The sequence below is a fragment of the Mesoplodon mirus genome, assembly GCF_964341445.2.
Source record: "Mesoplodon mirus genome assembly, chromosome: 5".
NCBI classification, from domain to species: domain Eukaryota; kingdom Metazoa; phylum Chordata; class Mammalia; order Artiodactyla; family Ziphiidae; genus Mesoplodon; species Mesoplodon mirus.
This window is the reverse complement of record NC_138980.1, coordinates 72278878-72292678: the sequence shown is the minus strand read 5'-3', so window position 1 is coordinate 72292678 and position 13801 is coordinate 72278878. Positions and strand designations below refer to the sequence as shown.

Genomic DNA, 13801 nt, shown 5'->3' with positions numbered 1-13801 from the left:
TGCAGAGTATATGGGAACTCTGAACTATCTCTGCAGACTTCCTGTAAATCTAGAACTGTTCTAAAATAAAAGCTTGTTTTTAAAAAAGGGCAGCTTAAACTGAGGAAATAGAGAAAACCCACTAGAAAATGGCACCAGAAAATTTGATTAACTAGACAAGTCTTCAAAAACTATATAAAGACTTTGCAATGGATATGTTCCTGATAGGACATTTTATTTTATATCTTATAGAGAGGCCAAGGCTCACTGAGCACCGTGCTTGGCCCTCTAACATCTTAATCCTTGCCATAGGTCTTTGTGGTAGGTATTTCTATGATCTTCATTTTACAGGAAAGGCCACAGGAGAAAAGTGGCCTGTCAGAGGTCCTGAGGTCTTCACTTGGCCCACCCTAGTGGTCACTACAGATTAGAGCTAGAAGCTGCACAGAGATGTGGTATGCTGTTTGGCCTTAACCTTGAGCCATGGGTGAGAGTCATCCTACTTCTCTGCTCCCAGACACCACGCCCACAGTTGCTCTCCTCTTCAGCACTTCAGTGACCTGAGTTTACCAGTAGATTAAGCTAAGGCAGGTCCACTGTTGTATTCTGCCACCCTGTCCCGTATAGTGATGTGAATCCTGCTGTGACTGTTACATTGTTGCCCCCCAAATGAAGTCCCTCTCCGTATTTATGCCTGGAGATAAGTACTTAAGAGTGGGTACTAAATAAGAAAGAGGAACAGGGAGGGGGTAAGAAACATACATCAACTGAAAGGGGGAAATTAATAAAACCAGAATTTCAGAGCAAAGCAGCACTGCACTAATAAGCAAGTATTTCTTGAGGGACTTTGTACAAGGCAATTCCTCAAGCCTAGAATATTGAAGCCTCAGGCTCCCTGCAGAAAAAGAGAATACGGGCTTTATTCAGCGGCCTGGAAGGCTTTCTAGAGAACCTACAATCAACTGGCTGCCTGGAACAAGCTGTGGAATCTTGTGTCAATGAGTTTTAAAATAAGGCTTTTTTATAGGCTGCCTCTTCCCATGAGCTGGTAGATACCTGAAGCCTATGATTTGATTTTCACTCAACTCTTTAAAAAAAGATGAAGTGTGTGTGGCAATAGGGTACATGGATGGTGTAAACTTCAGGTAGAAATAATGGATATGGTTTACCTCAGTCGGCGGGGAAAAAAGACCATAAAGCAGAATCACACATAAAGGTACGTTGTTGAAAAATCCAAAGTGTAAAATTCACTACCTGCCATTATTACATCAACACTAAAAAAAAATAGGCATTTTAAACATTTTGACCAACATTCAAAACCTGAAAATAAAAAAGAGGGCATGATTTATAAATACATAAATATCCATGCATACTTTTACAATGATAGCTACTAGAAGAATGAGAGCTTTTAAAATGCCAATCTAGACAAGATTCCCTTTCATTCCAATTGCCTCTTTCCTACATGTTGTTAATATCAAGAGTCTTAAGAGAGCTGCTGAGGTCAATGTCATATTCATCCCAGCGTCCTTTCCAAGCCTGTAACTAATGATGAAAATGTGATGAATCTTCTGCCTTAGCTTTGATGCTAGGACAAAAAAGAAAAAGTTAGTAGCCATGTAGTCTAATGAATCAAATTTATAAATTAAAATACAGCAGTGATGCAATATTTATGTACTACCCAGATGGTAGGTAGACTCAGAAATTATTAAGATTTTACTACATACAGAAAATTCAGCAAAACACTGACCATGCTATCCATTTGGAAGCCAGAGTCTAATTTTTTTGTCTTGTCACTTGTGATCTATAAATGTTCACAATTTAAAGTGATAACAGAAATACTTAAAAAATAACTTTTTCCATGGCATGCTCTGCAATGAAGGCTTCTAAAAACAGAATCACGTAAACACTTATTGTTCTAAATTAAAATCAGTTGAATCCAGGTAGTAATTTACAACATTTCACATTGAGTCAGGATATTTAGGAGATGTGAAGGTTATAGGTTTCTGGATTTCACACTATTAGAAACTATAGAAACTGCATGTCTTCTAAAAGTGGTGAACTGAAGCAGATATATTCTTTCTGTGTACTCTCTAGCACCACTGGTAAATTTAAACTTGGCTTTAGACAACTTTTAAGCAGGGTGCAAAGAAATCATTTTGTCTGTCACCTTCTATTTGAATGGATTTCCTTAACATTTAGCAGTGCAAGTGAATCAGTCTGAGACTCTTTTTAGTAAGCAGAGTTTTCAAGGTATGACCTATTTCCTAGCTTAAGCCTGTCACTCCAGTCTTTGAGAAGTGAAGAAGTGAAATTCCTCAGCAAAAACAAAATACAAGAGGGCTTTCTCTTTTTAGGAGAATGCAGTATCACCTAAAGAAACCATCTTTAGTCCAAAAGGAAAGAGAATCCCCTAAGCCATCTCTCAAATTTCCAATAGGATAGACCAAGGCTATAGCAGAAGAGTTGCCACTGGCTTTGGCTGCTGCAAGTATGGTCTTTGACTCAAGGTGCTGGCAGGTGATTCACTCAGCCTGGGCACCAGGCAACAGACTGGCCTGTGGGGTCAGACAGAGCTTTTCTGGCTTCTTCTATTTCTGTGGATAAAGGGAAAAGAAAGGTAGCTCCATGGAGCATTTATCTTAGGATACAAGACAAAACCTGATTTAACTAATCTGATAAGCTGAAAAAAAATTTTTTTAAATACTCACAAATAGTTGCCATCTTATTAGAATCACATCTCCTTCCACCAATGGAGTGGCTGCTCCAATACGTTAGAGCTTGCCAAGACCGTATATAATGCACAAAAAACCTCTTGAAAGGCAGGCACACTTGTTTTTCCAACTTCTCTTTCACATTTCATATTTAGTCACTTTCCATACTGCCACTTTCCCTCTTGGACAAAAATGTTCTTAGGGGGGACTTCCCTGGTGGCGCAATGGTTGAGAATCCACCTGCCAATGCAGGGGACCCAGGTTCGAGCCCTGGCCTGGGAAGATCCCACATGCTGCGGAGCAACTAAGCCCATGCGCTGCAACTACTAAGCCTGCAGTCTAGAGCCCACGTGCCACAACTACTGAAGCCTGTGCGCCTAGAGCCCGTGCTCTGCAACAAGACAAGCCACTGCAATTAGAAGCCTGTGCACCACAATGAAGAGTAGCCCCTGCTTGCCGCAACTAGAGAAAGCCTGCGTGCGGCAACGAAGAACCAACGCAGCCAAAAATAAATTTATTAAAAAAACATGTTCTTAGGAAAAATGGAGTAATTAAGTGGACAGATTTTTTGAGCCAATAATGATAGCTTCTTAGTCAATCACTCCTCTTTCTCCTTAAGACAATGCCTTGGAAATATAAACTCTGACAGTCTTAGTAATAACATCATTCCTAAGTGAGCTGCTGCTCTTTGTTAATTATTGCTCATTAATGGGTAAAGCTGATTGGTCAATCACAAAGTCTGCTAGTAGGTACCTAGGGAGGGCTGTTAGATAACTGAGACTGTTCAATATATTTGTGTCTGAATCCCCCTTTTTCAAAAAAAAATCATACACTGCAAATACCTGACAAATACCACCTGTCAGAGACCAATGCTCATTTCTTTTCTCAGATTCCACATCCCCCTTCCCCCCGCCAAAAAGAGAGTTGGACAGACCACAGAGGTGTACTGGCCTTAAAACTGCAAAGTAACCATAAAGTATTTTTAAAATCTTACTTTAAAGAACTTATGTCCCAGGGCTTCCCTGGAGGCACAGTGGTTGAGAGTCCGCCTGCCGATGCAGGGGACACGGGTCTGTGCACCGGTCCAGGAAGATCCCACATGCCGTGGAGCAGCTGGGCCCGTGAGCCATGGCCACTGAGCCTGCGCATCCGGAGCCTGTGCTCCGCAACGGGAGAGGCCACAACAGTGAGAGGCCCGTGTACCGCAAGAAAAAAAAAAAAAGAACTTACGTCCCTAAGTTATCTTCACTATTCAGTCTCGGGATACCAATAATGCCAGGCGATTCATTTCCACTTGCTAGCTAGCTTCAAAACCCAACTAAAGGGCTTCCCTGGTGGTGCAGTGGTTGAGAGTCTGCCTGCCGATGCAGGGGACACGGGTTCGTGCCCCAGTCTGAGAAGATCCCACATGCTGCGGAGCGGCTGGGCCTGTGAGCCATGGCCACTGAGCCTGCGTGTCTGGAGCCTGTGCTCCACAACGGGAGAGGCCACAACAGTGAGAGGCCCACGTACAGAAAAAAAAAAAAAAAGCAAAAAAAAAACCCAACTAAAATAATTTTAGAGCTAAGGATCAAAGAACTATAACTGACCTTTTCAGGTGCATGGCTCAACATCAAAGTTTTTTTGTTTTTGTTTTTTGTTTCTGGGCTGGCAATGTTGCTTAATGTTTGCCAGCCTCTATCTATTACATGCAAAAACCTCAGGCAAGGGGCTTCCCTCGTGGCTCAGTGGTAGAGAGTCCGCCTGCCGATGCAGGGGACACGGGTTCGTGCCCTGATCCGGGAAGATCCCACATGCCGCAAAGCGGCTGGACCCGTGAGCCATGGCTGCTGAGCCTGCGTGTCCGGAGCCTGTGCTCCGCAACGGGAGAGGCCACAACAGAGAGAGGCCCGCGTAACGCAAAAAAAAAAAAAAAAAAAACCTCAGGCAAGAAGACAAAAAAAAAAACTGCTACAAAGCTCCCAGGGCGCTCTTTCCAGTGGGCTCTCAGGGTAGCCTTCAATAGAGAAGGGACAGCCTTCAACACAACACAATTCTGTCATGGCACACATGGCACACAGATCAGATGACTTGTTCTCAGGACAGGCTTACCTAAAAGACTCCTACCAACTGGCCAAACTCTACACATCCTCTAAGTATCTCATTTTTCAGGATCAACTTAGCTTCATTTTCAGTGACATCAACAGTCTAAAACTTGGTTACTAAGAAAACATAAGTCTTATGTGAAGGAAGTTCAAACATATATAATCAAAAAGTGCTATAGAAATACAGGCTCCCTGTAGGCTTCTTCCAGGTAGCTAGGTGTCAATCATTAGTCTGATGGCAGAGCTGGTTTCAGGGATGCCAAAGTTCATTTCTGAGGACTCTTCTCTGGAGGCTGACACTGTGCAATTAAAGTGTCAAAAATGAACATCCCAGGACAGGGCTCCCTACATTTTTGAGGTTCAAGACCCCTTTACAATGTTTATTAACAGTTTAGAAACTCTTCTCCTCAACACACATACATATACTTCTTCACCCTAGCCTATAGATAATGTTAGAGACATGCATATTAATTACAAAACCTCCTTAGTCTCTTCTGGAGTCTGAAGCCCAAATATCGTGAAGTGTTCTGACCTCTAATATCCCAGTATGACTGGAAAGAGACAGAGAAGTGTAACAAAATTTATGTGAAAATGGATCTTACGAAGGGCAGAATACCTCTTAAGACCAAAAGGCCAAGGAAAGAATCAGCCATGAGCAGTCAGGAAGTAAAGGCTCATCCTATTCCCTGCCTGCCCCTGACGAATGAGGTGCAATCAGGTGGCCGGAAATTATCTAGACATCCCATGCCTGGGCCCCAGGAACCTCACCGCTAGGATACTGAAGGACTTCCTAGAGGTTTTTTTTAAATATTATATAAGAGAATCCAAAAAGTCACAAACTCCCAATTCACAACGGCTCCTGGGCTACAAACAATAGCCCTGTTAACAGATTTTAAAAACAAAGTAGCCCCTTGAACACAACCTGAACTTTTGATTCCAGGTTCAATTAAAAAACAATATTTTTTAAAGAAAAATATCTGAAATCAAGTGGGGTGTGCTGTTTGGGGCTGAAGTACTTTCTGGGCAGCTGAGGATTTGATTAGCTCCTGACACTCACACTAAAGGGAACCTTTTTATATGCCCAGCTTCCCAAAAAAAGACCCAACTAGGGTGAATCAAGGGCTTACCTATGTTTCTGACAATAGAACTATAAGAGAGGCCAGCAGTCTTTACTCTTTTGCTTTGGTCAATTTTGTAAGCATTTTCTGAGCATCTTCTCTGGGTTATGCCTATACTAGGTTTTGGAATTAGAAGGACTAATATCTTAAGCACCATCTCTTCCCTCAAGAAGCTTACAATCTGCTCTTAAAAAGGTCTGGGTAAAGTGCTAAAGAAATAAACTATGGGTAATGAGGAAGCAATTAATTTTGCTGCCTGAGGAGACCAGGGCAAATGAGAAAAACCATATCTTGGGAGATTGTGAAAAGCAGTTGGGATGCCCAGCCCCATCCTCTGAGCTTCCTTCTGCCACACTCTCCGTGGTCCCGGCCAAAGGACCCAGATACAAGGCTTGACAGGCAGCAGCTTACCATGTAAAAAATCCACAGCCTCAGATCAGAACAAGCCTGGCAGAATAGGGAAAAGCTATGATGATATTACTTCATCTACATTTCCATCAGCAAGTCAGAGGGTCCAAACAGGTCTGGTGGGGTCCTCACCGACTGGGGTAAGGTTGAGTTAATGTTACCAACAAGATTTTTTAATAAGTGGGAAACTGTAGCACTCTAACCAACATTTTCTTAAAATTCAAGCAAAAAGCTCAAAACAGAATTTTCCTAAAGGAACTGAAGAGGTTGAGCTTATGTGTTACTCTACCAACAATGCATAATTTATCTACTGAGTTGTTCTCTAGTTATGAAAAGGCTTATTCCAATTACAGAGAAATAAAATTAAAGGGCTTAGATTGGGGTAGTACACAAGAGCATTCAGAAAACAATATACTCTAATACATCATCATAAAGGCAGGGGACGTTAGCTCTATACCATTTCAAATGCACTTGGAAATCCTGTTTACCTTTTTCATTAATTCACTTCTGGTAGTAAATTGTGGCAGGTCTTCCACTTCAATCCCATCAGCCATTTCCATCACCTTGTCTAAAAGGTCTTTGTTGTAACTGCACGATAAAAAGTAGTAAGATTTAAAAAAAAAAAGTAGTAAGATAAAAACCGTGGAAGAATTATTGTCACTGTGAGCTAAAAAGAAATTGCAGGTAGCTGGACTATAAACTCAACTCTCAGAGGAACGATTTGATACCACTGGGGAAACTGACAGATGTTCAGCATCAAGTTAGAAAACAGTTCTTGTGCATGTGGATACAGAAGCAGCACTAGGGATGCCAATGGAGCAGGTGTTTTAAGATTTACAAAACAAACAAGACTTACAAAAATAGAGGCACTGTACCTCTGGCAGTATATATTCACGGATATGATATGAGGGCCAAAATTCTTTTTTATTTGTTTGAACATGTGGAGTATTGGTCTAATGAAAATAACATTATTTGTTCATTTGTCCAATTTTCTGACATTTGCCTAATCTTGGATCCTGTTAACCAGAATTTACTAGAGGAACCTGGAAGTCAGAGAAAAGGGAGGGATACAGCAGGCACTGCTTCCCCATATCCTGTTCTAATAACTCCCCACATTTGAAAGCAAAACCAAGCAGCTTAGGGCTGGAGGGACCATGTGACCAGACAGCCATAAGGAGCACAGAAACCAGGACTAAGCCAAGTCATCTCATTATCCTAGCACAATTTCAGGAAATGCTAAATAAAAGGATGTGGGAGCCTCAAGATTTGCCACCTGCTTCATGGAGTGGCAGAGGGAGTGCCATTTCAAAAAGTCCCTTGAAGTCATTTGTTATTTTGATAAAAGGAAAGGCAGAGAGGCAAAGACTGCTTCTTGCTACAGGGTCCAGCAGACTAGGACATGGGGAGAAAAAGACAAGGGCCACAGACTACATCCTGCCATAAATGGTAAAATCCACCAATCCTGCTAGATGCTGCATGACCCTAGGTATGTCTCTTTCCCTCTCTCAGCTTCGTAGATGTAAACTGGAGATCTGAGTTTCTGTCCCTGCACGTTTGCCGTGTGGAAGAAAGGAGCTAATGAACTTAAAATGCCCTCTGCAAAGGTGACAGTCTGAAGTAATTATAATAATAATATAAATAACAATAGCAACTCGAACGCCTAGCATGTATAGAGCTCTTGCGAGATGACAGCCTGTGCTAAGTGCTTTTCACCCTTCAATACTATAGTCATCAAAACTAATTTTCCAGATGAGGAAACTAAAGCTCAGAGAGATTAAGTATCTTTCCAAAGGATTGGCTAGGGTGGAAACCTGCCTTAGGCCTGTCTAGTACGGTTGGAGTTTGGGGGCAGGGTCAGCCTTGGGCAGGGGTCAGCCGTGGGGGAGGACTGCGGATCAGGACAGAGTCAGCCAGCCGCCAGGGGTCCGCACCTGCAACCCAGGAAGAGGTGGTTGGCCCAGACCATGGAGAGGGACAGCAGCTGGTCCAGGCGGCCGCCGCCGTCTGGCGGGTCGCGATAGTCGGGCAGGTGGCGCAGAATGAATTCCATGCGGGCCTTCCATTGCTTCTCGCTCTCCGAGTAGGAGCGGAACTGCTCAGCGAAGTCGGTCGCCTGCCGCACACCAGAAACCAGCTCCTCCACAGCTGCAGCCGCCTCGCCACCCACCATGGCGCCCTCCGCCGCTGAGGGCCGGACCCGCCCACCGCCTTCCGTACACGCACTACGCCACCTCCCCGCGGCTAGAGGGGCCGCAGCGGCGAGCGACTGCTCTGGAGGACTGGTCTGGAGCGCCCTCGGCGGGCGCGGCGGCCTCACCCGGCCCGGCCCTTCAGACTTCTGCAGCCGCGGCCCCCGGAGTGGGTCTACCCCGGGGCCTCAGCAGCAGTTCTCGGCACACCCCGCGGGGAACCAGTAGGGAAACTGAGGCCCTCCCAAGCACAGAGTAAGGGCGGCCCTCTCCAATTCGGCAGCCGGATGCCAGCCAGCACTGTACTGTGTCCCTGGCCTGGGAATTCCCCGGGCGCCCGGCCCGCAGACCGATGCCCCCAGTTCTGAGGACGTATAGGTGTAGCTGCTCTGGATCTACTTTTATCGATTCCCAGAGGTCTCGACACTCCACCGAGGTTGTGGCCCGCCTTCCTGGAGCCAGTAATCCATCCAACTGAATACCTGCCAGGCCCTAGCGGTGCTGGAGATGCAATGAGAGCAAATTCAGAGTGCTGCTCTAATGAACTTTACAGTCGTGAATACTTAATTGCTCAAGGTAACTTTTCAAAGTTGACAACTTTTTTGGGGGGGGCCTCTCACTGTTGTGGCCTCTCCTGTTGCGGAGCACAGGCTCCAGACGCGCAGGCTCAGCGGCCATGGCTCACGGGCCCAGCCGCTCCGCGGCATGTGGGATCCTCCCAGACCGGGGCACGAACCCGTGTCCCCTGCATCGGCAGGCGGACTCTCAACCACTGCGCCACCAGGGAAGCCCAAAGTTGACAACTTTTAATAAAGAAAGTCCCTGAGTGCTAGGACCATGAATAAGCAAGAGATCTGATCCATACTTGGAGGTCAGGGAAATGATGCTGGAGAGCAGAGAGATGAACAAGAGTTAATTACATGAAAAAGAGTAGGGCACTGCAAGAGAGCCTGGCCTGGTGAGAGAACTGCAAGATCTGTATGACAGATCCTAAAGTGGGGGACAGTGGAGGAGATGAGGCTGCAAAGATCACCAAGAAGAGTAGGTCATGGAAGGAGTTGTGGTCTAGACCCTAAAAGGAATGGGGAGCCACTGAAGGATTTTAACCAGGTGCATCCAAAAGATGTTGGGAGGAGCCAAAATGGATGTGTCAAGAGGAGATGAGCAGGTGAGTTGGCCTAACTCTGCTGTCTGTCCTAGGGTCAGGGAGACCCATCGACAAACAGAAGAGCTTCCTCATAAGAGGTGCATTTCCCATCCCGTTCAAGTACAATAACTGGGAAACCACTTGAGCCTCCATCAGCCTTGGGAAATTATTGACCTAATAGGCTTCCCCATCATCCCCGATCAAATGTGGGGCAGAGTACAGAGCTGAGCCTAGAATCCAGGATCCAGGATTCCAGTGTAGGTCCTATATTGTGAATGAGGCCGAGGGGCAGAGCCACCTATGTGTTGTCTGCTGCTTCTGCAGCTTCTGATGAAACATCAGGGCCTCCAACAGGCAGAAACGCCATATAGAATGGAAATATCAGGCAGTCTTATGAGTCGACTGTGCCTGTAGAACCAGCATCAGGCTCAGTGACATCCCATTGTGGTTAAAAATAGGGAGGCACGCTACTCTCACCCTGGTGAGCAGGAAGAATGTGAACAGGGCTGTGAAACCAAAGACAGACTCAGCTACTCTACATCAGCCAGGAATAGGTGCCCAGAGCTGGGGCTCCCAAAACTGAGTGCAGAATATGTCTCCTGAGGGCCTTGTTAAAATAGCAGATTCCCAAGGAGTTTCCTGGTGGTCTAAGGGTTAGGATTCGGTGCTTTCACTGCCGTGGCCCAGGTTCAGTCCCTGGTTGGGGACCTGAGATTCCACAAGCTGCGGGATGTGGAAAAAAAAAAAAAAAATAGTGGATTCCCAGGCCCATCACTGGATGTTGAGTTTAGGCTCCAGGTAATTGATTCCATCTGCAGCTGGCCAAACTCTGAAAACTGTTGATGAGGGTTCTTTGAACCAAGTTCTGGGTCACCTGATTGTATGGTGGAGAGGTTGACCCAGAAATAGGAACCTGGGCTTTGTGACCAACAGCTGAAGCTACACAGCTAACTCCGCCCCCCGGGGTGTGAAAAAGCTAAGAGGTCATCCAGCAACTGGCTCATTTAGTATCATCTTTGATAATGATGAGACATATGAATATGTGTACCTACATACAAACATATTCAGACACGCATGCAGGTTATAACAACTCAAAAGTACACAAATAGGTATTCTTTTTTTATAATATGATCTTGTTAACATTATACTTTCAAAACGTAAAGTAGCCTAAAATGATTAGATAATATTAACATTTTACCAGCCCCTGCGGCAAGTCCAATTACTGCCCAGTTTATTGTTTCTAACTCGTTTCTGTGATTGAGGTTTTCTTAAAATTACTTACTTATATAAACAAGGATCAGTTTTCCTACTTCATCTTCATTTTAAAACATCATTATTGATATATAATTCACATACCATAAAATTCACCGATTTAAAATACTCAATGGTTCTAGTATATTCACAGATTTGTGCAACCATCAACACGAATATAGAACATTTTCATTACCCCAAAAAGAAACTCCATACCCATTAGCAGTTGCTCCCCACTCCCTCAAGCCCCTGGCAACAACTAATGAACTTTTTATCTCTATGGATTTCCTATTCTGGACGTTTAACGTAATGGTTTCTTGTGACTAGCTCTTTCACTTACGGAATGTTTTCAAGATTCATCCATGTTGTAGCATGTGTCAGCACAGTACCTGTGCTATGCAGCAGCTTCCCACTAGCCATCCATTTTACACTTGGTAGTGTATATATGTCAGTGCTACTCTCTCACTTCATCCCAGCTTCCCCTTCCCCGCTGTGTCCTCAAGTCTGTTCTCTACATCTGCGTCTTTATACCTGCCCTGCTGCTAGGTTCATCACTACCGTTTTTTTTAGATTCCATATATGTGCATCAGCATACGGTATTTGTTTTTCTCTTTCTGACTTACTTCACTCTGTATGACAGACTCTAGGTCCATCCACCTCATTACAAATAATTTCGTTCAATTTCGTTCCTTTTTATGGCTGAGTAATATTCCATTGTATATATGTGCCACATCTTCTTTATCCATTCATCTGTCGATGGACACTTAGGTTGCTTCCATGTCCTGGCTATTGTAAATAGAGCTGCAATGAACACTGTGGTACATGACTCTTTTTGAATTATGGTTTTCTCAGGGTATATGCCCAGTAGTGGGATTGCTGGGTCATATGATAGTTCTATTTTTAGTTTTTTAAGGAACTCTTCTCCATAGTGGCTGTATCAATTTACATTCCCACCAACAGTGCAGGAGTGTTCCCTTGCCCTTTTTAAAAAAAAAAAAAAAATAGACTTTATTTTTTAAAGCAGTTTTTGGTTTACAACAAAATTGAATGGAAAATACAGAGAGTTTCCATATATCCCATCCTCCCCTGACCCCCACCACACACAGCCTCCTGCACTACCAACTGCTCTCACCAGAGACACATCTGTTACGTTGACACATCATTCTCATCGAAGTCCGCAGTTTATGTTAGAGTTCACACTTGGTGTTGTACATTCTGTGGGTTTTGACAAGTGCGTAATGACATGTATCCATCATCATACTAACATTCAGAATAGTTTTATTGCCTTAAACATCCTATCAGTGTTTTCTGAAGAGCAAAAGTTTTTAATTTTGATGAAATCAAATTTATTTTTTTTTATGAGCCATGCTTTTTTGTCCTATCTAAGAAATCTTTGTCCTATCTAAGGACAAATCTTTGTCCTATCTAAGAAATCTTTGTCTAACTCAGTGACCTAAAATTTTCTGTTTTCTTCTGGAAGTTTTATAGTTTTACATTATACTTTTAAGTCTGTGATTCATTTCAAGTTAATTTTCGTATATGATGCAAGGTATGAGTTGTCAAGAGCAACAACAAATATAAGATTTTATCCCACTTACAAGCTAATAGGTTACCCTGCCACAGTTTCAGTGGGTGCTGGCAAAATACTTAAGACTCCTAAAACAGAGACAAAGAACTTTGTGACTCAGAGCACAGCAAACATGAGTTTCATATTTGTATTGGTTCCCCTTGTCCCCTAAGTCCCACAGGGGCTATGCCAAAGGGCCCAGGTGGATAAGGTACAAACAGGTACACACAGTGGGTTTGTATGACCACCGAGGAACCCCAAGTTTAAGGAACATCAGTCTTTTTTTTTTTTAACTTATTTGGCTATGCCGGGTCTTAGTTGTGGCATGCAGGATCTTCAGTTGCGACATGTGGTATCTAGTTCCCTGACCAGGGATTGAACCCGGGCCCCCTGCATTGGGAGCATGGGGTCTTAGCCACTGGAGCACCAGGGAGGTCCCAGGGAACATCAGTCTTTCATAAAGGACTGTAAGCAAACCTGCTCAACCTTTGCCCCAGAGCAATACATTATCTTTTTTATCTGGATGGTAAACAAATTTACCCTTTGCTCTGAAGGTAGACACTATCCCTAGGCTGCTTCATGGACAAAACATCCTTGAAAAGACAGTCTGGAACAAAAGGGCAGTTAGTGTCTAACTCTTAAGATGTGCAGATATGTGAGAAACCCATGGAAAATTATTTCCCAGCATAGGTTGAGACTTTTTTTTTTTTTTGCATATGGTTGTCTAATTGGTCCAGTACAATTTGTTGAAAAGATTATCTCTTTTCCATTCAATTACTTTGATACCTTTGTCAAGAATTAATTGACCATATATGTGTGAATCTATTTATGGACTCTCTATTCTGCTTCATTGATCTATGTGTCTATCTTTTTACCAGTACCATAGTGTCTTGATTACTGTAGCTCAAGAGTTAGCAAGCTTTTTCTGTTAAGGGTGGGCTATGTATAATTCCTGTTGTGTACTTTTTTTTTTTGAATTGTAGAATTTTATTTATTTTTTTATACAGCAGGTTCTTATTAGTTATCCATTTTATACATATTAGTGTGTATACTTTTCTTTGTTTCTTTTTTCAACCATTTAAAAACATAAAAAGCATTGTAGCTTATGGGCCTTACAAAAATAGGCTGCAGGCTAATTTGGCCCATGCTGTTGCTTTATAGTCTTTCTTTTTTTTTTTTTTTTAATATTTATTTATTTATTATTTATTTGGTTGCGCTGGGTCTTAGTTGCGGCATGCGGGCTCCTTAGTTGTGGTATGTGAACTCTCATTTGCGGCATGCATGTTGAACCCGGGCACCCTGCATTGAGAGTGCAGAGTCTTATCCACTGCAACACCAGGGAAGTCC

The 13801-nt window shown here is 43.4% G+C and overlaps 1 protein-coding gene across 2 annotated transcripts; it reads right to left on the bottom strand.

Annotated features, from left to right (window-relative positions):
- Nucleotides 1-1183: 1183 nt before the first annotated feature.
- On the bottom strand, nt 1184-8512 carry CDKN2AIPNL (CDKN2A interacting protein N-terminal like). Of its 2 annotated transcripts, XM_082622985.1 has the most exons (3): nt 8232-8510; nt 6789-6888; nt 1184-1564 (listed from the first exon to the last, which is right to left on the bottom strand). In XM_082622985.1, the coding sequence occupies exons 1-3, from the start codon at nt 8468-8470 to the stop codon at nt 1553-1555; spliced, it is 351 nt and encodes a 116-aa protein (XP_082479111.1). In that variant the 5' UTR covers nt 8471-8510; the 3' UTR covers nt 1184-1552. The 2 variants fall into 2 exon arrangements, with proteins under 2 accessions (XP_082479111.1, XP_082479110.1); XM_082622984.1 differs by lacking the exon at nt 1184-1564 and having other exon boundaries at nt 6747-6888; nt 8232-8512.
- Nucleotides 8513-13801: the final 5289 nt, after the last annotated feature.

Bases quoted from the DNA above. Each gene is read 5' to 3' on its own strand.
- CDKN2AIPNL (XM_082622984.1), bottom strand. From the start codon at position 8,470: ATGGTGGGTGGCGAGGCGGCTGCAGCTGTGGAGGAGCTGGTTTCTGGT. The intron at 6,889-8,231 runs GTGCGGACCCCT...TTTATCGTGCAG, and splicing joins CACCTCTTCCTGGGTTGCAG to TTACAACAAAGACCTTTTAG.